This window comes from Acomys minous (genome assembly GCF_964271855.1).
Source record: "Acomys minous genome assembly, chromosome: 4".
Classification (NCBI taxonomy): Eukaryota; Metazoa; Chordata; class Mammalia; order Rodentia; family Muridae; genus Acomys; species Acomys minous.
The window spans coordinates 109,976,244-110,002,350 of record NC_140486.1 but is presented as its reverse complement, the minus strand read 5'-3'; the positions used below and the strand labels follow the sequence as shown (position 1 = coordinate 110,002,350).

The 26,107-nt window shown below is 44.6% G+C and overlaps 1 protein-coding gene across 7 annotated transcripts in view; it reads right to left on the bottom strand.

Annotated features, from left to right (window-relative positions):
• Positions 1–23,788, bottom strand: part of LOC311595428 (nuclear autoantigen Sp-100-like) — a 69,604-nt gene extending 45,816 nt beyond the window's left edge. For 5 of the 7 annotated variants that reach the window (XM_084778088.1, XM_084778090.1, XM_084778091.1 and 2 more), the window contains exons 1-8: positions 23,621–23,788; positions 13,249–13,408; positions 10,730–10,898; positions 9,748–9,819; positions 7,586–7,651; positions 5,810–5,899; positions 3,384–3,449; positions 1,595–1,684 (exon numbers count right to left, since the gene is read on the bottom strand). In XM_084778088.1, coding sequence (XP_084634214.1) covers positions 1,595–1,684; positions 3,384–3,449; positions 5,810–5,899; positions 7,586–7,651; positions 9,748–9,819; positions 10,730–10,898; positions 13,249–13,408; positions 23,621–23,652 — 745 coding nt within the window. In that variant the 5' untranslated portion in view covers positions 23,653–23,788. The remainder of the gene's footprint in view (positions 1–1,594; positions 1,685–3,383; positions 3,450–5,809; positions 5,900–7,585; positions 7,652–9,747; positions 9,820–10,729; positions 10,899–13,248; positions 13,409–23,620) is intronic. The other 2 variants (XM_084778089.1, XM_084778093.1) reach the window with 2 other exon arrangements.
• Between the last annotated feature and the right edge of the window lie 2,319 nt (positions 23,789–26,107).

The following is a 26,107-nucleotide window of genomic DNA, read 5'->3' as shown; positions in this document are numbered from 1 at the left end:
GTTTGCTATCCAAGAAAAGCAGAGGATAACTTCAAAAATGAGAATAGATATGGAAAGCTAATTTGAGAACAATCCAACAGTCATTCTCCACTCCTCTCTAACATCAGCCTGAACAACTGTACGCATGAAAATACCTTCCTAATACCTGAGGGAACCAAGTGGGCGACCTCACTAAGGCAAGGAAAATAAACAAAGGTGATATTGAGGGCAACGTTAAACTATCCCTAATCCCAACAGTACAGTATGGAAAGAGATAGCTCCCAGCTGAGGGCAGAGAAGCAAGAACCAGAGCTGTACCTTGGACCCCAATAATGGTGCTGCCCAGAGAACTCGATACTAAGCAGGCCCCTATGAGGTCCAAGCTAGTGCTTGTGACATGAGCCTCCAAGCCTGTTACACCCCATAGTCTTAGGCTCTTGGCCAACAGCTCACCTCTAAATCTAGGCCTAATTTCTTTGTAAAGCAAGAGAAGGAGAAAAACTGTAAAGATATAATGGAAAACTTTCTGTATTTGTGGAAGAAGGTAGAAGGATGAAAGCCTCTGGTCTGATTTAAGATAAATCACAGCAAATGAAGTTTAATTCATAATTACAAGCCACCTATTAAAAAGGTCTGGTATCGGATATCTTCCTGATCTGAAAGGTGGAAGCTGCTTTGCAATTATAACCCACAGCCATATACAGAAACTCACAGCGAACATCTGCACTCAATGGTGAAAGACGTTCCCTTCAGAGAAGGGTACTCACTCTCAATACTTCTATTCAATAGGACTATGAATGGCCAACAGGAACACAAAAAGGCACCCAACACCATAGTCAGGGAAGCACAAATGTCTTGGCTGGTTTTATGTCCACTTGACGCAAGCTAGAGTCATCATGGAGAAACGAGCCTCAGTTGAGGAAATGCCTCCAGGAGATCCAGCTATAAGGCATTTTCTTTTTTTCCCTTTTTGTTTTTGTTTTTGGTTTTTTGAGACAAGGTTTCTTTGTATAGCCTTGGCTGTCCTGGACTCCCTTTGTAGGCCAGGCCAGCCTCAAACTCATAGCAACCCACCTGCCTCTGCCTCCTGAGGGCTGAGATTTAAGGTGTGCATCACCATGCCCAGCCTATAATGCATTTTCATAATTAGTGATTAAAGGGGAGGGCCTGGCCCATGGTGGGTAGTGCCAACCCTTGGCTGTGCTTCTGGGTTCTATACACACAACACACACCCACACCCCCAAAATAAATACTTTTTAATTAAACATTGTAAAATAAAGTGTTAATGTTAAGAAATCTCTTCTTTTATTTTTAAAGATTTATTTTCTACTTATTGTGTTCTGCACGCCATGTACACCTGCATACCAGAAGAAGGTACCAGGTATTATTATAGATGGCTGTGAGCTACCGTGTGGTTGCTAGGAGTTGAACTCAGGACCTTTGGAAGAGCAGCCAGTGCTAATAACCACTGAGCCATCCTTCTAGCCCAAGAAATCTCTTCTTAAATGGCATATTATCTCACCTGGAACCTACAGAGTAAATCTTCCTAGGTGCTAGACACATGTTTCCAAAGATGAGCCATGGAGTAAAGAAGTTAAAACTGTGGCATACGTACCAGTGTGATTTGGGGAGTCAGAGAGTCGATGGTTCTCAGCTTGATTTCCTTGGAAGAGACTGGTGTTTCTTCTGTTATGACTTCTCCAGCCTGAGGAACAATGGCTTTCATAGTGAGTATCCATATTAGATACAGAGAGAAGACAATTCCCATGCAGTGCAGTGGTGAGAAGCGTAGAATCCGGAAGCAATTACAAATGACACTGACACAATAAGAAATGCGTACAACATTGACGAAGTACCAAATAGGAATATGAATGTTATTCATGGTGTCACCTGACATCCATGTGGAGCATGGTTCACTGTGATAGCCCTTTGATAGGAGATGACACCAGGGCCCAGAGAGCCCTGGTAACCTGTCTAGGCTTGCAGAGCTCCCTCCCTCAGCTCAGACATTGCCACTCTGCCAGGATCTGAAGGTACAACTGAATCCCAATACTTAGTGAAAAGATAAGATCCCCTCTGCTGCCTCTCAAAAACAGGATATTCGCTGAGTGGTGGTGGTGCATGGCTTTAATCCCAGCACTTGGGAGGCAGAGGCAGGCAGATCTCTGTGAGTTCGGGGCCAGGCTGGTCTACAGAGTGAGTCCAGGACAATCAAGGTTACACAGAGAAACCCTACTTTAAAAGCAGGAGAAGAAAAAGAAAAGGGCAGTAACACAATTTATAAATTACTGAGAAGATAAATGCAAGAATGCTTGTACCGATATATCGGAGAAGAAAACCATTATAATTAATGCCTTGAATTTAGAGTATTCTAAATTAATAGTAGTTTAAGTATTTATTAAATTAAGGCAGGTCAGGGTTTAATTAAAACATGAAAGGGAGCTGGGTGGTGGTGGTGCACGCCTTTAATTCCACCACTCTAGAGGCAGAGGCAAGTGGATCTCTGTGAATTTGAGGTGAGCCTGGTCTACAGTTCCAAATGGGACAGCCATGAATACACAGGAAAACCCATACTCCAAAAACACACAATAACAACAAAAACTAAAGGAATTTTTCCTTTTTATTTGTTTGTTTGTTTTTGCTGTTTTTTGAAGCAGGGTTTTTCTATATAGCCTTGGCGATGCTGGGCTCACTTTGTAGACCAGGCTCAAACTCACAGAGATGCGCTTGACTCTGGGATTACAGAGATGCATCACTGTGCCTGTATTCAAGGGGGTTTTTCAGTGACCCATCTTGTCTATAGGGATTCCCAACCTGTTACCCCAGTGAAGGCAAGTGGACATATCAAAAGGGAAGTCCAGTTGAGTTCATGATCTGAAGAGCTAAACACAGAGGGGAAAATTTGTTGTCCCACAGAGAGAGCACGCTCAGCATAGCCCTACAACTATGATTGGACATAAGATCAGAGCATGCAGGCAGTATCTAGCCACACTCAAGCAAGGCACAGGAATATAGGGACTCTCAATTGAAAAAAATCCCTCTATCTGATTGGCCTGTAGCAGGTCTGTGGAAACATCTTGATTAATGATTGATGTGGGTGGACACAGCCCACTGTGGGCGGTGTCACCCCACATAGGTGGTCCTCATGTATATGTAAGAAAGCAGGTTGAGCAAGCCATGAGGAGCAAGGCAGTAAGCAACGTTTCTTCCATTGCCTCTGCTTTACTTCCTGCCTCGAGGTCCTGTCCTGATGCCTCTCCAATAATAGACCCTAAGCTGTAAGAGAAACTAAACCCTTTCCTCCCCAAGTTGCTTTTGGTCATGGTGTTTCATCACCACAACGGGAAGCAAACTAGGACACATGGGGTGAGACAGCAACATTTATAGAGTCAACAAAAACAGACCGCCAGAGGTGGAGGGATCTGAGGGTGGCCAGGTCAGGCTTCCTTGAGAACAGCCTTCAGCGGGTCCTAAGGAGAAGGAATTAGATGTTTACTTCAGGGGGTGAAGCAAGGCTTCTCTTCTGTCTTCATGCTGCAAGGTCTAGATAGCCCCTTGAATTATCAATCCAGAGTTCACCTGGAGCTGGTAAGTTCCCCCTGACTCTTGAAGTCAGACTTGGGTCCCGAGAGCAGGGGACAAGGGCCACTGCTGGATGAGTAGTGTCCTTCCTGGGCCACGCAGGCATCTGGCGGTGACTTGTCTCCATATCCATGGCTAAAGGATGCCTGCCTGTGTCCCCAGAGCTTCCCTGCCCAGTGGCCTCATGTGAGCTCTTAGGAGCCCTTGGACTATGTCTCCCTTTACACAACAACCTCCTCATGTCTTTTGGATGGCTCGTCCCTGCTGGCCTTCTCATGAGGAGTTGGTGAAGGCTTGCTTCCACTTTCTCCCACCTGTACTATTCCTTCCTGAATTTTTCCTCTCCCCCTCCCCCCTCTCCCCCATCTCCTCCTCCTCCTCCTCTTCCCCCCCTTCTGTTTCATGTCTTCCATCAGATTGGCAGTGTGTGCTCAAGAATGTGTATTCATCCTCCAGAGTTCTTGGATTCTTGCTTTCTCATTTATCCCCGTGAACACACCACAGACAATCTCTCTCAATTTTAGCTTCCTCGCCTATAAACTGGGCACCTACATGATTACCCATCTTTGAAGGCAGCTGATTTAGACGGTATCCAAGAGTAGATGCTGACTGAAGCAAGAAGCTAAAAACATGATTCTTTCTGTGACTGTCCTATTCTCTCTGCTCTCTTTTGTTTCCTTCTCTGTTCCTGTCTCTGTCTCTCAAAGAATCCATATGCTCTTCCCCATGCCTCTACCATTTTCTCCCTCTGTATGTGTGTGTGTGTGTGTGTGTGTGTGTGTGTGTGTGTGTGTATTCTTCTGTATATCTTTCTTATGGAATATTTTTGCTCTCAAACAACATTTCTCACATTTGAATCTATCTCTTCTGACATCAAGTGTGAGACCAAGATATAGTAAGCAATTAAGGTGAAAAGGAAGTCAATCTATTGTTGCTCATAGCAAGCCTTCCTTAGTAACACCCCAATGTGTGTTAAAGAGGTAAGGTTGGGAAAGCCCTTAGGAATGGAGGACTGCATGCCAGGGGAACAAAATACTGTAAGAATGTTGGAATCTGGACCTCCAAGGTGAGAAGAGTTAGAACTTGATACTGTTAATGATTTTATCAACCGTGTCTGTGTAACACAATTTTTATTAAAAATCCTAAGTGACTCTATTTAGAGAGATTTAGGGTTGACATCACACATCTGACGTCAGAGACCATGCAGAACAAGAGCTTCTCTTTTACAGAGCATTACTTCCTTGATGCTACTATGGACCAAACTGCATCACTCTTCACAGTTTCATATTGATTATTTCCTCTTGGACTTTCTCTAAATCACAATGACTTCTGAGTCGTCGGTCTCTTTCAAGTCCGATTACTGACACTAGTCTGACCATCTGTTGTCATGGTTGCTCTGCCAGAACCCTACATCCCATTAGAGGCTGGTCACAGTTTGGACCTCAAATGCCCTCTCTTTTCATGGCCCATGTATTAGACTTGCCCCTCAGAAAGACACTAACGGATGCTGGTGGTACCTTGAACAGGCAGAGCATAGTGGAAGGAAGTTAGGTCACTAGGTGTACTCTTGAAGGAACAAAGGTACTTCCTCTCTTTCCTTGTGTCCAGCTCCCCATGAGGTGAACAACTTTGCATCACTCGTTCCCTTCCTGTGATGCTCTGCACCCCTGTAGGCCTTAGGGTCAGACCATCTGGGCTGAAGTCTCTAAAACCAGGAACTCAAATAAGTTGACTTGTCAGTTTCTGTCTTGTTTTCAGAGAATTTTACTATGTAAATTGGCTAACTTTACACTCAGAATCCTCCTGCCTTAGAATTTTGAGGGTCCAGCCTTTCCTGGGTAATTTGTCCCAGTACAGGAAAGCTAACACCAGGCTCACACCAACTCCTCTCCGTATCTTCTCTGTTTCTTCCTTGACTTACAAGCATCTAATGAGCCCCTCTATTTAAAAGATTTATTTATTATTTATAGTGCTCTGCCTGCGTGTTCACCTGCACACCAGAAGAGGGTACCAGGTATTATTAGAGACGGCTGTGAGCCACCGTGTGGTTGCTAGGAGTTGAACTCAGGACCTTTGAAAGAGCAGCCAGTGCTAATAACCACTGAGCCATCCTTCTAGCCCAAGAAATTTCTTCTTAAATGGCATGTTATCCCACCTGGAACCTACACAGTAAATCTTCCTAGGTGCTAGACACATGTTTCCAAAGACGAGCCATGGAGTGAAAAAGTTAATACTATGGCATACGTACCAGTGTGATTTGGGGAGTCAGAGAGTTGATGGTTCTCAGCTTGATTTCCTTGGAAGAGACTGGTGTTTCTTCTGTTATGACTTCTCCAGCCTGAGGAACAATGGCTTTCATAGTGAGTATCCATATTAGATACAGAGAGAAGACAATTCCCATGCAGTGCAGTGGTGAGAAGCATAGACTCCGGAAGTAGATACAAATGACACTGATACAACAAGAAATGCGTACAACATTGACGAAGTACCGAACATGAATATGAATGTTCTTCATGGTGTCACTTGACATCCATGTGGAGCCCGGTTCACTGTGATAGCCCTTTGATAGGAGATGACACCAGGGCCCAGAGAGCCCTGGCAACCTGTCTAGGCTTGCAGAGCTCCCTCCCTCAGCTCAGACATTGCCACTCTGCCAGGATCTGAAGGTACAACTGAATCCCAATACTTAGTGAAAAGATAAGATCCCCTCTGCTGCCTCTCAAAAACAGGATATTCGCTGAGTGGTGGTGGTGCATGGCTTTAATCCCAGCACTTGGGAGGCAGAGGCAGGCAGATCTCTGTGAGTTCGGGGCCAGGCTGGTCTACAAAGTGAGTTCAGGGTAATCGAGGTTACACAGAGAAACCCTACTTTAAAAGAAGGAGAAGAAAAGAAAAGGGCAGTAACACCGTTTATAAATTACTGAGAAGATAAATGCAAGAATGCTTGTATCGATAAATCAGAGAAGAAAACCATTATAATTAATGCCTTGAATTTAGAGTATTCTAAATTAATAGTAGTTTAAGTATTTATTAAATTAAGGCAGGTCAGGGTTTAATTAAAACTTGAAAGGGAGCAGGGTGGTGGTGGTGCACGCCTTTAATCCCACCAGTCTAGAGGCAGAGGCAAGTGGATCTCTGTGAATTTGAGGTGAGCCTGGTCTACAGTTCCAAATGGGACAGCCATGAATACACAGGAAAACCCTCTTTCCAAAAACAAACAATAAAAACAAAAACTAAAGGAAATTTTCCTTTTTATTTGTTTGTTTGTTTTTGCTGTTTTTTGAAGCAGGGTTTTTCTATATAGCCTTGGCTACTCTGGGCTCACTTTGTAGACCAGTCTCAAACTCAGAGAGATGCACCTGACTCTGGGATTACAGAGATGCATCACTGTGCCTGCATTCAAGGGGGCTTTTCAGTAATCCATCTTGTTTATAGGGATTCCCAGTGAAGGCAAGTGGACATATCATATGGGAAGTCCAGTTGAGTTATGATCTGATGAGCTAAACACAGAGGGGAAAATTCCGTTGCCTCACAGCAGGAGCATGTTCAGCACAGCCTTACAACCATGACTGGACATAAGATCAGAGCATGCAGGCAGTATCTAGCCACAGTCAAGCAAGGCACAGGAATATAGGGACTCTCAGTTGAAAAAAATCCCTCTATCTGATTGGCCTGTAGGCAAGTCTGTGGAAGCATCTTGATTAATGATTGATGTGGGTGGACACAGCCCACCGTGGGCAGTGTCACCCCACATAGGTGGTCCTCATGTATATGTAAGAAAGCAGGTTGAGCAAGCCATGAGGAGCAAGGCAGTAAGCAATGTTTCTTCCATTGCCTCTGCTTTACTTCCTGCCTCAAGGTCCTGTCCTGATGCCTCTCCAATAATAGACCCTAAGCTGTAAGAGAAACTAAACCCTTTCCTCCCCAAGTTGCTTTTGGTCATGGTGTTTCATTACCACAATGGAAAGCAAACTAGGACATGTGGGGTGAGACAGCAACATTTATAGAGTCAACAAAAACAGACCGCCAGAGGTGGAGGGATCTGAGGGTGACCAGGTCTGGCTTCCTTGAGAACAGCCTTCAGCGGGTCCTAAGGAGAAGGAATTAGATGTTTACTTCAGGGGGTGAAGCAGGGCTTCTCTTCTGTCTTCATGCTGCAAGGTCTAGATAGCCCCTTGAATTATCAATCCAGATTTCACCTGGAGCTGGTAAGTTCCCCCTGACTCTTGAAGTCAGACTTGGGTCCCGAGAGTAGGGGACAAGGGCCACTGCTGGATGAGTAGTGTCCTTCCTGGGCCACTTTAGCATCTGGCGGTGACTTGTCTTCATATCCATGGCTAAAGGATGCCTGCCTGTGTCCCCAGAGCTTCCCTGCCCAGTGGCCTCATGTGAGCTCTTAGGAGCCCTTGGACTATGTCTCCCTTTACACAACAACCTCCTCATGTCTTTTGTATGGCTCGTCCCTGCTGGCCTTCTCATGAGGAGTTGGTGAAGGCTTGCTTCCACTTTTTCCCACCTGTACTATTCCTTCCTGAATTTTCCCTCTTCTCCTCCTCCTTCCCCCCCTTCTCCTATCTCCTCCTCCCCTTCCCCCCCTTCTGTTTCATGTCTTCCATCAGATTGGTAGTGTGTGCTCAAGAATGTGTACTCTGCCTCCAGAGTTCTTGGATTCTTGCTTTCTCATTTATCCCCATGAACACACCACAGACAATCTCTCTCAAGTTTAGCTTCCTTGCCTATAAACTGGGTGCCTACATGATGCCCACCTTTGAAGGCAGCTGATTTAGACTGTATCCAAGAGTAGATGCTGACTGTAGCAAAAAGTTAACAACATGATTCTTTCTGTGACTGTCCTATTCTCTCTGGTCTCTTTTGTTTCCTTCTCTCTTCTTGTCTCTGTCTCTCAAAGAATCCATATGCTCTTCCCACACCTCTACCACTTTCTCACTGTGTGTGTGTGTGTGTGTGTGTGTGTGTGTGTGTGTGTGTGTCTGTTTGTGTTCTTCTGTATATCTTTCTCATGGAATATTTTTGCTCTCAAGCAACATTTCTCATATTTGAATCTATCTCTTCTGACATCAAATGTGACACAGAGATATAGTAAGCAATTAAGGTGAAAAGGAAGTCAATCTACTGTTGCTCATAGCCAGCCTTCCTCAGTAACACCCCAGTGTGTGTTAAAGAGGTAAGGTTGGGAAAGCCCTTAGGAATGGAGGGCTGCTTGCCAGGGGAACAACATATTGTAAGAATGTTGGAATCTGGACCTCCAAGGTGAAACTTGATACTGTTAATGATTTCATCAACCATGCCTGTGTAACACAACTTTTATTAAAAATCCTAAGTGACTCTCTTTAGAGAGAATTAGGGTTGACATCACACATCTGACGTCAGAGACCATGCAGAACAAGAGCCTCTCTTTTACAGAGCATTACTTCCCTGATGCTACTATGGACCAAGCTGCTTCACCCTTCACAGTTTCATATTGATTATTTCCTCCAGGGCTTTCTCTAAATCACAATGACTTCTGAGTCGTCGGTCTCTTTCAAGTCCGATTACTGACACTAGTCTGAGCATCTGTTGTCATGGTTGCTCTGCCAGAACCCTACATGCCATTAGAGGCTGGTCACAGTTTGGACCTCAAATGCCCTCTCTTTTCATGGCCCATGTATTAGACTTGCCCCTCAGAAAGACACTAATGGACGCTGGTGGTACCTTGAACAGGCAGAGCATAGTGGAAGGAAGTTAGGTCACTAGGTGTACCCTTGAAGGAACAAAGGTACTTCCTCTCTTTCCTTGTGTCCAGCTCCCCATGAGGTGAACAACTTTGCATCACTCGTTCCCTTCCTGTGATGCTCTGCACCCCTGTAGGCCTTAGGGTCAGACCATCTGGGCTGAAGTCTCTAAAACCAGGAACTCAAATAAGTTGACTTGTCAGTTTCTGTCTTGTTTTCGAGAGAGTTTTACTACGTAAATTGGGTAGCTTTAAACTCAGAATCCTCCTGCCTCAGAATTTTGAGGGTCCAGCCTTTCTTGGGTAATTTGTCCCAGTACAGGAAAGCTAACACCAGGCTCACACTAACTCCTCTCCGTACCTTCTCTGTTTCTTCCTTGACTCACAAGCATCTAATGAGCCCCTTTATTTCCTGTTCTTGCAGGCGATAAGAAACTTTCCCCAGTTGTAATTACCTTGTTCAAGACTTAGCTGGGAGTTTGGGTCCCCTGTATCACCTCCTTGAGAACATAATCTGATCTGTAAGACTGAAGTGAGAGAGGGAGAGGAAAGAAGAGGAGAAGCCATTAGAAATCTCTCGCAAGGACAAGGGACAGCATTTCAAAACTACACACTTAGGAGTTTCTAGTCTTCCAATCATTTGACGTTCATTGGGTCCCACTTGACAAAATTCACCCATTATGCCCTGGAACATAAAAGACTCCCACAAGGAAGACTTTATGCTTCCCAGACAGAAAGGAGACACTCAAGGTCAGGAATTAAAAAAAAGAAAGAAAGAAAAATAGAAGACACACAGTGAGATGTTCCTCTTCCAGTGTTCAGAGACCAGGGATGGTATATGTCAAAACAGGCAAAATAGAAGCTAAATATGGCTTCTGGGTTATCACAAGGGCAAGAAGCAACAAGAGGCTTTCCTAGAAAGAAGGGCTAGGATCTGGGCACATACCAAAGGGAAGACTCCCAGCAGCTTTAAGGTTGTGTGAGATGGGGTTGAAGAGCTGGCTCACACATTGTTGATTTTTATGAGCATGTGGTGCTAAACTAAGATGGATCCTGCACCCACAGCTGAGCTGTCATTCAAGATGATGGACTGTTATGTCTAGCATTGTAAAGGCTCCCACTGAAGAGACACAACAGTGCTACCCTTCTGGGACACTGCACTTCTAATCCTATCTTCTTCTACACAGCCCAATGCCGGTGTGGCGTTCACTGTCCTGAGAGTGTAACTGTCCAGCTGAGCAGACCTCTGGAGGGTGCCAACTCTAGCTACCAGACATAAGTTTCAAGATGACGCAGGGCACATTATTTTTGTTAACTGCTATGTCTCCAATTGCACTGCACAATATGTGGCACATGGTGAAAGCTTAATAATTGGTTGTTGTTGTTGGTGGTGGGGAACAGACTGAGATCTCAAAGGGCAATACTAAACCTAATTACCGTTTTCAAAGCTTTTGCCAATGCGTTTCAGGTCAGGGTAATTCTCCACGTTGACGTCGCTGAACACTTCCAGCAGAACCCTCATGTCGAATATCTTCTCCAGCTCATTCAGGGCTTTGTAGATCACTTCTTGTACAGGGACCAGGTGTCTGCAAGAATCCTGAAAATCCTTTAAAAATAGTGAACAGAGAACACTTAGGTGCAGGCTTCCAAGTCACAGAAGAGCCCTAGGACATAATTATAGTTAGTGTCCTTCAGTCCCCTACACACACATCTTCTAACAGGAAGTTTTATATTTGCACGACTACTTCGTGAAACAAGTAAATAGTTTCTCTTTGAAAATAATCATGGTGACTTCAAGCTACCTCCCTTATTTATATGACATATAAGAAGGGTCACCCTTGAAAGAGAAACGTGGGTTAAAGGTCAACAGTGGGGCTGGTGAGGTCCTTCAGTGTGTAGAGGCACATGGAACAGATCCTGAGTTCAGTCCCTGGGATTCAGATGGTGGAAGGAGAGGAACCAACCAGCCACGTGCTGTTCTCTTCTACATATGCACAGCAGCAGGCTCACACGCACATATACCCACACAGTACACACACACATACACTCACACACACACACTCACACACACTCACACACACACTCACATACTCACACACACACACACTCACTCACACACACACTCACACACATACACACACACTCACACACACACACACACTCACACACACACACACACTCACACACATACACACACACACTCATAAGTAAATAAATAGTAAGTGTAGTAATTTTTCTAGAGGTGTGGAAGGGCTAGAGAGGTGGATGGCTCAGTAGTTGAGAGTGCTTGCTGCTCTTACAGAGGATCCAAAGTTGGGCTCCCAGCACCCACACACCAGCTCACAGATATCCATAACCCCAGATCCAAGTGATTCAGTGTTCTTTTCTGGGCACCAGACACACAAGTGGTATGCACACATAGATTTAGGCAAAATACTTATACACATAAAAAAAATCTTAAAAAAGAGAGAGAGAGAGAGAGAGAGAGAGAGAGAGAGAGGGGGGGAGAGACTAATGAGTAGCTCAAAGCCAAGAAACTCTTGGCCAGTGGCCAATGCTATTCTGTTAGCTGGACAATTCCTGTCCTTGCACTAGTACTGATTTTGCCTAAATGGGGTGTCCATTTCCTCTGATTGTGAACGCTCCTGGAGGGAAGCATATTTATAATGCAGAAGAAACACTAAGGGAGCTGGAGAGATGGCTCACTGGTTAAGAACACTAGCTGTTCTTCCAGAGGTCCTGGGTTCAATTCCCAGCAACCACATGGTGGTTCACCAATCACTTATATAACTCCAGTTCCAGGGAATCTGGTGTCCTCTCTGCTAACCTCCAAAAGCACCAGGGACACAGGCGGTACACAGATAAATATGTACACAAAACACTCGTATACATAAAATAAAAATAAGTAAGTCTTTTTTACCGAGTACCTAGGGAGGCAGAGGCAGATGGATCTCTGTGAATTCGAGGCCAGCCTGGTCTACAAAGGGAGTCCAGGACAGGCAAGGCTATACAGAGAAACCCTATCTCAGGGGAAAAAAAAATTTTTTTTAAACTTTGTCCTAATAAGACAGACACTCTGTAGTTTGTAGTGTTCTCAAACCTAGGTTTTTAAAATAGACATTTATTCAAACAAAACGTGCTGACTGAAATTTCATGAAGTCAGTTTGATAAAATAATTGAAACAGTTAATTAAAATCACTTTTGAATTTTCATTTGCTCTTTTTTTAGTTTAGTTTAGTTTACATTGCATAAATTACATGATATAAATGCAGAATACATTGCATATCTATGGAGAACCCCTATTCTGATCTAGCTTATCTCCAACAATAGAGGGATTCCAGAGGGTGCCATGGCACGTCATCCCATCAGACAGAAGCAGGACCATCTCCTGAGGCCTCTGCTTCCCCTCTCCCTCAAAACCTGGAGAGAACACTTCCAGAAACATTTACGTGATGGGTATCACTCACAGACTTCTAATTGATGGACTTACTATTGTAACTAATATTTCTACAAAATGCTTTGAAAATACATAAGCTTTCTTTGTCAAAATTAAGTCCAGGGGCTAGAGAGACGGCTAAGTGTTCAACAGTGTGTGTAGCATTTGCAGAAGACCTACGTGCCATTCCCAGCACCCAGGCAGCTCACAACTACCTGGAACTCCAGTTGCAGGGAATCTGAGGCCCTTTACTGAACTCCGTGGGCACGGGCACCTATATGTGAACACACAAACACACACGAATACACACACACACACACACACACACACAAACACACAGAGGAATACACAAACACACACACATGCAGGTAAGAAATGAAATCTTTTTAAAAATTAAATTCAACCTTGAAAACCTGTCAGTCACCTTCCCAGAAAACTGGGAAGCTTGGTTCCCAGTTATCAAAGTGTAACTTAATTTGGAGCTTGCCTGCCAGGTTATTATGTAATAGCTTTCACTTACTTCATACGTTTTATTGGTGATGAGCTCGTGGTCACGGAGGCCCTCAAGAAAAGGAAATGGCTTTCTTATTGCATGTGAAATAGCCACTTTCTGTCTTCTGAACAGCAGGAGTACATGTTCGATGGCAAACCTCTCCGTGTTCTCGTGTTCTGCGGACATCCTAGAGGAGGAAGTAACACGGGAGAGTGATCCTCAGGACTGTAGATGCTTGAGCAAACTGTACCACTTTCTATATGAAAGACAGGCTCTGAAGAACCAACATGTATAAGACAGGGGCCTCCAAAGCGAGTCCAGGACAGTGAGGGCTTTGTTACACAGAGAAACCTGGTCTCCAAAAACCAAAAAACCAAAACAACAACAACAACAAAACTCTCAAAAAGTCAGCCTAGAAGATCTGTACCTCAGTATAATAAAGATTATATGGGGAAGACACAATATTATTCTTTTCTAAAAGAATATTTTCTAAAAATAAATAAATAAATAAATATTTATTTATTTATTATCTATAGTGTTCTGCTTGCATGTATGCCTACAGGCCAGAAGGCACCAGATCTTTCATTATTGATGATTATAAGCCACCATGTGGTTGGGTTGCTGGGAACTGAACCAGAGGTTTTGTTTTGTTTTGTTTTGTTTTGTTTTGTTTTGTTTTTTGAGACAGGGTTTCTCTGTGTAGCCTTGACTGTCCTGGACTTGCTTTGTAGACCAGGCTGGCCTTGAACCTACAGCAATCCGCCTGCCTCTGCCTCCCAAGTGTTGGGATTAAAGACATGCGCCACCACTGCCTGGCCCACAATATTATTCTTAAGAGCAAAGAGATGAGAGATTTTCCTTTTCAGGTCAGGGCCAAGGAAAGGGTGCTCACTCTCAACAGTCTCTTTTTATACTATACTTGAAGGAAGGAAAGGAAAAAGAAAGGGAAGGAGGGAGGGAGTGAGAGAGGCAAGGAGGATAAGAAAAACTGAAATTCTCAGTGTGGCTGGGCATGGTGGTTCATGCCTTTAATTGGCACAAGCCATGCAGAAAAGGCTGTGGCCAGCAAGTGAGCTCTCTGAAAGCAGCCCACCATTGTTTGCACAGCTGACAATTATGAAGAGAATGGAACTTTACCTTAGGCTGGGCCCAAGGTGAAAGCAGTCTTGGGTGGCTTGACCCCACTGGGATTTTGTCTCTACAAACTGATAAAGATCTTAGATAGACTCAGAGAGAGAGAGAGAGAGAGAGGAAGTTTCAGCCCAAGACAAAAGACAGGCTACTCTGCCCAGGGTATTGTATTACAAAAAGGATCATTGATTAGGAAGAGGAAGCAGGGAAGATTGGAAGATCGAGAGAAGAAAGACATTGGGGAATCAGAGGGAGAGAGCTCAGAGGTTCCTGCGCTAAGTAGGAGGACTTGGCGGTGGGCAGCGACCTCAGTGGATTCCTCCAGGTTTGGTTTATGGACAATGTGGTTTCTTCTGTCAGGTAGAGGATCTGCTAGATTGCTGAGATTTACACTGGGGGATTTGCCCCACAGAACTAATACCCAGAAGGATTCATTCTTGTTCTCCTTAATCTCCTTTCCCTCCTGGTTAGGGTAGTTGGGTTGTAAGGGAGGTACATGCCTTTAATAAATTACTAATAAAGTAGAGTCGTTAAGGAATCAGAGCCAACAGAGAATGGTTATGCCCTGGTGAGGCATGAGTCCCAGGGATTTTGTCTCCTGATTGCTCCTTGCTGCTGATGTGCCTTTCCAGGCTTGCCATTGCTGTGTCCCTCATATATGTAGCATGGCGTGGCCGGAAGTGAGGAAGTCCTCACTGCCTCTGGTCTGGTGTGACTGCTTCCTAGGTCTTTACCCACTCTGTTGGGCAGATTTTCTGCAGTATCAATACGAAAGTGTGCTTTCATGAAACAATGCTGTTTAGAAGAATTGATGATTTTATAATTCCTCATAATGATCTTATAGGATTCCTGATTTGATTCAAATAACTTTAAGCCTCTCCCCCTTCCCCCAGGAGAATATCAAAGGCTGTAAATGGAGTTCTGTGACTCTTCTTATGTCACAAGCACATAAATTACACTAGGAAGAAGAACAGGCTTGAGGCAAATTTATCATCTAGGAAGGCACGCACTCTAGGTTAGGTCCAGAGATGGGATTACAGGTCTCGGTATGAACCACGACAACTAATTTAAGCTATACAAAACCTTAAAGATAAGACATAACCTATGACATTAAAAAAAAAAACTATTACTCTGAACTCATAATGAGCTTGTAGAATGAAAGACAGATAAAAATGTCAATTTGACCTAATAATAAACTAGGAGAGCTAAGAGATAAAGAATGTTTAGTTGGGTGTGAGCCTTAATGGAAAGACATGTAAAACAGTTACCTTGCTGTAAATCTTTAAACCATGCTAACATTAAACCTTTTTAGCCTATGACATGAAGAACTATTGCTTTGAACTTACAATGAACCTGTGGAATGAAGTGAGAGATAAGAAATGTTTAGTTAGGCATGAGTAATCAATAACCCTGCTGTATTTTCCCCAGTGTAACATCTGTTTTTGTGATAATTGCTTTTATGGCTGTGAGGTAATTTTTCTTCTGAGAATTTTGCCTTAGAAAGTATAAATGGAACCAAGAAATAATAAAGGTCGTTGGAGCCTGTGGGGTTTACTCCATGCACCAGATGCGTATGTGTATGTGTCTATATGTAGGACGGTGGTTGTAGGACGGTGGTTGTAGCCTCTAGGAACCTGCTCATTGGAACTTGCTTTTTAGAGTTTGCTTCATCCACCAAATATGTGTCTGTCTGCCTGATTGTGTCTGCTTGCCTGTGTGTATGTATGAAGTTATTGGAGTCTGCCTTTGCTTCATCTACCAAGTGTACGTGTGTGTATGTGTGTTTTTCTCCTTTTTCTTTGCTTTCTCTGTCAGCAGCCTATACCAGAAGCCATCAGGTCTGGCTCCCCTCCACTTTCCTTTTCCCTTGGAATTTCTTTTCTTAATCAGTGGAGCAGCCAGAGTCACCAGCTCCGGCCATTAAAGAGTTAAAGAGAGTTTCAGAGTCTCTGTGATCAGCGCAGACAATAGCCTGAAGTTTTCAGCTCCAGGTGTTGGAGAGTTTGAGAGTTTCTCGTACTGATCAGTAGAAAGATCCATCAGCTCCAGCTGTTAAGGAGTTAAAGAAAGTTTAGAGTTTCTCCTCAGCTAGCCAATTACAAAGTACTGGCCCCAAAATGTTAGAGAGCTTAGAGATTTTCTCCAGTGATAAACAGCACTGGCCCCAAGAAGCCATCAACCTTTGGCTTCTTTCTCTGGCTCTGTGTCTCTTCCTCCCACCTCGGGTTAACTCTGTGTGTTAAAGCCAAGCTTTGATTTTTTTGCTCTTTCTTTTCTTTTCTTTTCTTTTTTTTTTTGCTTTTAGAGACAGGGTTTCTCTGTGTAGCCTTGGTTGTCCTAGACTCACTTTGTAGACCAGGCTGGCCTCGAACCAAGCTTTGATATTTAATCTCAACATTCAGGAGGCAGAGGCAGCAGATGAATCTCTGAGTTCAAGGCCAGCCTGGACTACAAATAGAGTTCCAGGATAGCCAGGGGTACACAGAAAAACCCTGACTCAAAAACAAATGAATGAATGAATGAATGAATGAATGAATGAGATAAAGGACAAGTCCCCTATGAATGTTGCAGGATAAAGAACTTATCTCAAACAAACAAAAAACTCAATGTGGAATAACAATAAAATGTTAATTTTTTAAAAAATTTGTAGTCACATTGAAATAATTCTAATCACTTATTCCTGCATGGGAGTGAAATAAAGATTTTTTTTTTAAAGACTACAAAGGTTCAAAGTTTTTGAAGATTGGCTAAAGGTGAGAGGAACACAGGAAACCGATTATAGAACCCCCTGGGCTCTGCACTTTACAGAGCAGGCAGGAGTAGGAGTTCAAGATCAAAAGTCCTCTATGGAATGACTAGAAAACAAAAGCATTTAAAAGTTAATACCACTCTTTAGAGGACTATGGGGTTAGAGAAGCTCGGACTAGGGAGGCTATAGGAAGCAGAGGTAGCCACAGAGCAGGTGCTGCTCTTTCCCTGGGGCCTTTGCTAATTCTAGGGGAGGAGCTAAGCAGTTGCCATAGCCAAGGCTGTGGAGAGCCAGCATAGAGGGCAAGAGCTTGGATGTTCTGTGGGGCTGGAGACCAGGGCTGGAGACACACTGCCAACTGTCTCCTGGAGATCCATGGTAGACTCATTCAGGGTAAGGGGAGAGAGAGCACTGGAGAGATGGTTCAGTGGCTAAGGGAGCCCTGCAGAAGAGTGAGAGGAAGGGGAGGAAGGATTGGAGGAGGCAGAGTAGTGGACACCAGGAGAACACGGTTCACCGAATGAACTAAGTAGGGCTCATAAGGCCTCACAGAGACTGACGCAGCTGTCATGGAGCCTGCGTGGGTCTGCGCCAGGGCCTCCGCACACATACTGTGGTTGCTTAGCTTGGCGTTCTTGTGGGATTCCTAACAGTGGGAATGGGGGTGTCTCTTGTGCCTTCTCTTGGGACTCTTTTTCTCCTCCTGGGTTGCCTCACCTAGCCTTGATATGAGGGTTTGTGCCTAGTCTTTCATAATTTGTTTCCCTGTGTACAGTTGATAACACTGCCTGCTCTTTTCTGAAGGGGAATGGAAAGGGGAGCGGATCTGAGGAAGAGGAGGGGGAGGGGCTGGGAGGAGAGGAGGGAAGGGAGGCTATGGTCCTGATATATTTCATGAGACAAGAATAAATTTTAAAAAAAGAGCACTCTTAACTCTTACAGAAGAGGACCTGGCTTGATTTCCAGCACCCACACTGGACAACTTAGAACTGCCTGTGATTTCAGCTCCTGGGTATCCAAAGTGCTCTGTGGCCTCTGCTGGCACTGGCACTCACATGCATATATCCACACAGACACACATAGCCTCTCTCTAGCCACACAGACACACATAGCGCCGCTCCCCCCTTTCTTTCTCCCCATTTCTCTCATCAGTTACAAATTGAAAATAAAAAAAATTTAAGGGCCTAGACACCTATAGCAAAAGCTTCTAAAAAGAAAAGTCAAATGGCTTAAAAAACAAACAAAACAAAACAAAACAACGATTTGTGGTCAACCCCAGAGAACATGGCTCCAGAGTTGAAAGCTGTGAAGGAAATAGCAGGCTGACCACACCATCTGTACTTGTTTGTCCACTGAGGATACAGCTAAAGGCTGACAATTGAAACTTGGCACAGACCGGGGCCTGCAGCTGGAAAACGGATGAACCGACAAAATGTTCTAGGATTGTAGGGCCTGGAATGCAAAATTAAAGACTTAAGGGATTAAAAAGCTTGGATGGTTTTTTTGTTTTTGTTTTTGTTTTTGTTTTTGTTTTTGTTTTTTTGTCAAGAACTTTCTTAATTTGAAATCTGCCTAAAGCAAAAGGTTGAAAATAGGAGACAAAACCTTTGACACAGCGGAGACTTGTCTGCTGGTGATCTCAAAGAAACTCCCCTTACGTTGTTGCTTTCAGAAGACCAAGGTTGAGTTCCAAGCACCCAAATGTTGGCTCACACGTGTCTGGAACTCCTGGGAATCTAAAACCCTCTTCCAACTTCCTGGGGCACCAAGCAAGAAGTGTTGCACAGACATACACGTAGGCAAAACACTCACACACACACGACAATGAAATAATGCTTAAGATTAAATTAGACATCAGGACGAGGGAAGTGGCTCAGTGGCTTGATTCATAAGCATAAAGACTTGAGTCCAAATCCCCAGAACTCACATAAAAACCAGATGCTTTCAGGGCGTGGCTGCAATCCCGGCACACCTGCAGCCAGACAGGCGACGGAGACAGGAGAGTGCCTGGAAGCCCCGCTACTTACCTCGCCTGGCGGACACACAGGCAAACGAGAGCCTCTCCTTCAAAGAAGGTGGGAGGTGAGGACTAATATCTAACATTTCCCTCTGATCTCCACACATGTGCCAACACACACACACACACACACACACACACACACACACACTGCATTCACATACACATATACACACACTGTATGCACACACACAGCATTCACACACACACTGCATTCACATACACATATACACACACTGTATGCACACACACAGCATTCACACACACATACAACACATTCACACACACACCATTTATACATACACATACATGCTGCATTCACTCATACAAATACACACACTGCACACACACATACATACACATAGCATTCACACAACACACACTGCATTCATATACACATATATACACTGCATTCACACACACACACACACACACACACACACACACACGTTTTAAAATTTAGAAATGATAAGAAACAGACCTACTGAAAATTAAGTCATTGTCATGGAGAGAGAGTTGAAGATAGCCCTTATGAAAGCTAAGTTTAAAACCAGAAAGAGAAAAGCACTGAGGGCAGTGAGAACTGGGGTGGCTGATGTGGCTCCAGTGTAGTTTTTTTTTTTTCCTAACAATGGAGACATATACAAGAAAAGAAAATTTCTCTGAATAAAGATAGACTCAGACCTGTTACTTGAAGAACACAGAGCTGTGGTCAAAATAAAACAAACAAAAACTCATGCCATGCCTGGTAGGGCAGGGGTATAAGCCCAGCTACTGCAGAAGCTGAGACAGGAGAAATCCAATTTCTATCTCAAAAATAAAAAGTAAATAAGGATCTGGGGATACAGCTCAGTGGTAGAGAACTTGCTGGCAAGTAGAAAGCTTTAGGTTCAAATGCAGGTACTGCGAACAGAAACGCAAAAACCCAACAGCACTTGATTTTCTCAGTGATTTCCAGTAGTCAGTGGCTCCTGGTATCATTTTATATATGGATGCTTCTTTCTTTTTTGGGTTCGTTGTTGTTGCTGTTGTTTTTTGAGACAAGGTTTCTCTGTGTAGCCTTGGCTGTCCTAGACTTGCTTTGTAAACCAGGCTGGCCTTGAACTCACAGTGATCCACCTGCCTCTGCCTCCCGAGTGCAGGGATTAAAGGCATGAGCCACCACGCCTGGAGGATACTTCTTTCTTACAAGATCAACTAAAATTCAGATTTTAACTTTATATAAGACAAAACTCACCATACACAGTGTTAAATGACAAGGGAGAACACGTCACAGTCTCTCAAGATATTTAGCAAGTGTGTGAAAAAAGGGACAACATCTCACTAACGCTAATGAAAACAAACCAGTGACAAGAGAGGGAACTTAAAAGCCACTGCATTTGCCACTTAATAGGGAGAATGTGGATTAGCAGACATCTCTATCAACTCTTCACACTTTGGCTGAGAGAGGGATGTCCTCATCTCACTTGACCCTGGCCTTTGCCACCTCACAAGCTGTCGGCAGCCCCTATAAGCAAGTGGTCATCAATGGCCTTTGCCTCAGTGGCTCATCTTTTGTTTGTTTTTGATACAAGACAAAATACTTGCCTATTAGCATAATGAAGTATATGATCACCATTCTTACAGCTTGTAGGTGACAATGACTAATGGTAGTGACTTAAAGTCCATCAAAAGGAGACTGGCTTAAAAATGCACGGAAAGCACTGTCAGGGTGGCTTGGTTGGCAAAGGAGCCAGATACCAACATTGATTAACTTGCATTAGAACCCAGAAGCCACAGGTGTAGATGTTGTTTTCACTTCCTCAGATGATGGTATAAGACAACAGTACCCAAGCTTTACAAATACACGGCTTGAGCTGAGCCCCGAGCATGTCTATCTAACCATCCCTAGGCCTGGAAGCTTCTAGCCTCTAGTCTACTTAGTACAGTCTAATCTTCAGCAAGCCTGGACCTTGAAGGCTTCAGCTTCCAGCCTCCATCTGCTAACCTAGGCCTAGAATGTTTTCAGTTTCTGAGACTTACTGGTGAATAAGCTCACCCTTTCTAGTTCTTTCTGAATTCTGGCTGGCTGGTTCAACTCAGCTGTTTCGGCTCAAAACTCCTCTCCAAGCTGACTGATTCAAACTGGCTTCTCCCAGATTCTCACTTAATTGCTCTGAAAAACTACCTCTGAACTCCATGACCTGAATTACATAAAGTCAACTGTACTCAACTGAACTGCACTGCTGAACTCTACTGCGCTGTCTCTATGAACGAGCCTCACTTTCTCTATGCACTGCTCTTAAGTAGCTTTCTTTCCAGTCTGTTCTCATGGGAGTTGGGCATAGCCTACCTCTGACTCATTCTGTCAAATCTTTCTCTGATTTGTCATCTTGTCTGCCCCTCCATTAGATGTCATTGTTTGGTATCAAAGGTGTGTGCTAAATTCCATCCAGAGGGATTAAAGGTGGGTTGCATCTATATTCCAGCCAGAGGGATTAAGGCTGTGTATTCCACCCAGAAGGATTAAATCTGTGCACTTGGGGCATGTGTTACTTTAGCCAGATCATACAGACCTAGGTCTTTGAATGGGATCCCTTGTCAGAGTAGCCATGTTATTGGACTAAAATTCCTTTACATACATGGAAGAAGGAAGGAACTAACCCCTCTACTTTGCCCCCACCACCCCAACCCCATAGCACTTGCACAGATGCACACATGTGCACATACAAATAAACATAACACAGATTTATAAAACTCTTGGCTCATATACCAGTACTCTGAATAACAGGGAACTGTCGAAGAGAATACAGTAAATGTGATGCATTATGGTAAAGACTTTCCCAAGGTTTCTACTCTTTAAATAAGCTAAGGCTCAAAACACAGGGCAATATTACAAAATGAAAATACATGTTACAAATTTATCAAAAGCAGTTATACTCAGAAATGCATAGAAAAAGATTAAGGGGCTGGAGAGACAGGTCAGCAGTTAAGAGCAGCGACTGTTCTTTCAAAGGACTAGAGTTCAGTCTCAGCACTCATGTCTAGCAGCGCAAAACTATCTATAACTCCAACTACGGGGATCTTACATCCTGCTCTGTCCTGCAAAGGCACCTACCTGCCCTAATGACGCTCTCTCTCTCTCTCTCTCTCTCTCTCTCTCTCTCTCTCTCTCTCTCTCTCTCTCTCTCTCTCACACACACACACACACACACACACACACACCCCTCCCCACACACACCAATACATATTTTTTTCTCCAGAAGATAAGGAAGATCCAGGCATTATCATGCACACTTTTAATCCTAGTACTTGGGAGGCAGAGGCAGGCAGATTTCTGTTCTGAGTCTGAGGCTAGCCTGGTCTACATAGCAAGTTTCAGGTCAGCCTAGACTATATAACAAAAAGACCAAGATACCAGATCTTAAAAATGAAATATAAAACAATAACAAGTAGGTGTGTATGTGGGGGACAGTTCAGGGGAGTTATCCTTTCTCTATTTCCACAAGATTTGAAAGCTTATAAACCACAGTGTATGTGTGTGTGTGTGTGTGTAACAGTCCTGGTGGTGCAGGCCTGTATCCCGAGTCTATCAGAAGACTGAAACAACAAGATCACAAGTTCAGAGCCAGCCTGAGCTGCAGAATGAGTTCAAGGCCAGTGTGAGTAACTTAGCAAAACTAGAGTCAAAAATTTTTAAATAGAGATATATAGTCAAGCATACTCAAGGCCCTGGGTTCCACTGTGGTACTAGGGGGGGAGGAAACTGTATTACTTCCTTTGCACTAAACAAAAACACTGCTAGAGGAAACAATCCTACCATTTCCTGTCAGAGGTGCCATCCACCTAGAACAGAAAGCTAAAGGGAAAATAAAAAACATGCAGCTTGCCCTGACCTTTGCTATCAAAGGCCTTTCTTGTCTTTTGTCTTCCTTGGATGAGATTTGACAATGAGAGCTCAGACTAGGAGCCTGGGGACAGCTTTCTAGGTGACAAGTCCAAGTCCTGTCAGACAGGTAGGAGACCAGGATTGGGGTGGGGGTTGGGGTAGCAGTTTACCATGAAGCCTTCTTCCCATGAGGTGACCTAGTGAAAGCAGGGAGAGGCAGAGAGACTGAGAGCACTCGGGAGTCATAAGATAACAGAACCACGCCATGGAGGACAGCGGCAGGAGGCCCTGTCAGCTGTGTCCATCGTCTCCCTCTGACAGCTAAGCAGTGGCGAACAAGAAAGTTATGGCTTGAGTGCAATATGGCAAGCTGGGTTTGCCAGCGGGTATCTTACTCAGTTTTAAAAATCACAGCTGTTTTCCTGTTCTCTCTCTCTCTCTCTCTCTCTCTCTCTCTCTCTCTCTCTCTCTCTCTCTCTCTCTCTCTCTGTCTCTCCCTGCCCGACAATCTCTCCTCTCCTACTATCCTACAAGCCTTTGTCATGCTAGGTGGGGTGGCTTGCACCCACAGAAGCTGCAGCTACTCACTCATATTGTCAGAGGGAAAAGTTATCATTGAGGAAGTAGGACCCACCTGGTGCTGACACTGTTGTGGCTCCCTTCCATCTTCCCACGCCTGCCCAGAGCCTGGGACAGTGAGCTCTGATTCCCTTCCTTGGTCTCTGGTCTCTTGGCTTCTGGGCTATGTGCTGTGGCCTACGCTGAGAGCAGGAAGTCAGCCCGAGTTGCTAACTTACCAGGGAGGGCTCCACCCTGATGGGGAAAAGAGAAACGAAAGTATTCTCTAGCCCCAAACTTGCTGCCTTGAGATTCTGTCTTTTCTTTTCTTTCTTTTTTTTTTTTTCTTTTTTTTTTTCTTTTTTTTTTTTTTTGAATATCCTGGCAGGGAGGAGGAGAAAGGGGGGCACCTAGAGGATTACAAAGGGATATACCAGGGACAAGCAGATCCAATTACCAGGAGTACTTTATTTATACCAAGATGGAAAACAAACAAACAAACAAATCTCCACTCAAATCCAGTGTTCTCAGCTACTCCTCTGTGTCTAGGAGGGTAGCCGAGTTTTCCCAGGGTTGATAGCATCCTTATTTTGTCATGTCCCTGCCTGAAGTGAGTTGGGGAAGGAGGACCAAACACTCTCAGGTTCTCCTTGAGGCTAGTAGGAGAGCCGGGAGCTGGATGCTGACCAAGGGAAGATGTCTCTCAGACCTGGTGGGTGAAAAGAGATCCTCCAACTTGACAGACACGTTGGGTCAGAGCACAGTCTCTGGGGAGTTGTCATCCCAGCCTACACCTCAAGGGCCAGGAGGAAGCTGCAACAAGTGGCCACCAGGGCATGAGGACAAAGAACTGGCCCACCATGTTCTGAGGTACAGATGTGATAAATGGTGATGGGCGGTCACCTCCTGTGAGTCCTTCTAGGAGGCCCCTCAGGGGTCATCAGCACACAGCAGGTCACTCTTTGTTCCTCCTTCTGGGAAGACTTTCTCAGAGGGACTTGGTGGACCGGGGCAAGCCTGGACCATCTTCTGAAGAGCTGAGAAACTACCCATGAGAAACACCCTTGAAGAAGCCCAGGGTCCTGATAACGCAGCAACAGGAGGAGGAGAGATGCTGGGTCCGGGAAGTCCCTACCTCTGTTCTGCATCATCACCCATGGCCCCTCAGTTTAGCTTCTGTATCATCAAGTGGACAGGCACAGAGATAGTCTGTGTCCTGGGTACAGATGGAGGCCCAGACCCTCTGCAGTCCATCGCTGTAACACATGCCTTTCTTCACAGCCCCCTGCCACTGAGACTGGCCGTGAAAGAGCTGGCGACTTCCCTTGGTCGTTTTCTTTTTGTTGTTTTTTTCTTATGCCAGCTTTTATGTCTGTATAAGGGTGTCGGAACGCCTGGAACTGGAGTTACAGACAATTATGAGCTGTCAGTGGTGCTGGGATTTGTACCAGGGTGCCCAGGAAGAACAGTCCATGCTCCTAACTACTGAGCCATCATTTCTATCCGAGGGCAGTATCCACTTTCTGACCAGAGTAGGCTCCATCAAGATCTACACTAGCCCCTAGTGGTTGTTACAGGTATTGGTCTCCTTAGACATGGGATTCTACTGCCATGGATGGTACCCAAATATCCCTTTCAAGAACTATGGTAGTAGAAATTCTAAGTTATGACACACATATCTGAGCATATATGAGATTTTGACCTATAAAGAGACCCTTGGTTCAAACCGTCAGAGGGGCACTGTGAATCTGGCTGATCTGTATCCGCTGGAAAAGCCCATCCATCTGTTCATCTTCCCAGACAGTGGCATTCTGCTTGTGTGCACCAGGGAAGGCCTATCTCACTGGAAGCCGGAAGTCTCTTCTAAATGCACAGAACTTGATGGTGATTTTAAACATCCCAAAGCACTGACAGTTTCAAAACAAATGGGATGCATTTTAAGAGCAGCAATAGGACTTGAAGAAATGTTCCATGTGAGAACCTCGGAAAGCACCCTGCACCTCACTTCCTGTGCTCCAGGCTCCCCTGGGGTAGTTTTTTTTTACCATGTTCTAAACCAGGATCCTCCTGAGTCTGCGCAGTATTCTCCCCTCTGCACAGAAGGGAGACCCCTCTGGGTCCCCTAGACGTTTTCCCTCTTGCCTGTGGCCCTCTAATCCAGGAATCCTCCTGTGGATGGTCACCCCACATATGTGGAGCTGTGTTGAGTGAAGGGCCACGTCTACCCATGGTAGCTTCCAGGCCAAGCTGTTGTGACAACAGTGGCATCTTTTAACCTTGCCTGCAAGAACCAAGTGTTGGAAGTTTGAGCCCTTTCAGTTGAGATGATTGGTCAGGTTCAGCCTGGATTTACCATGTGTCACTCAGATAATGGTGTAAGGTAGGAATCCAGGGGCAATTTTTATATTTCCGCAATAAACTCAGAGCAGAATCAACCAGCCTGCTTCTCCACAGGAGGCTAAGTAACAGTGCTTCGTAAAAGCTTCTCAGAGCTACTGTGTCTGTGGAAAAACCAGTGTTTTGCTGGTTCAGCCCTACTCTTGGAGACCCAGAGGAGTGGCCC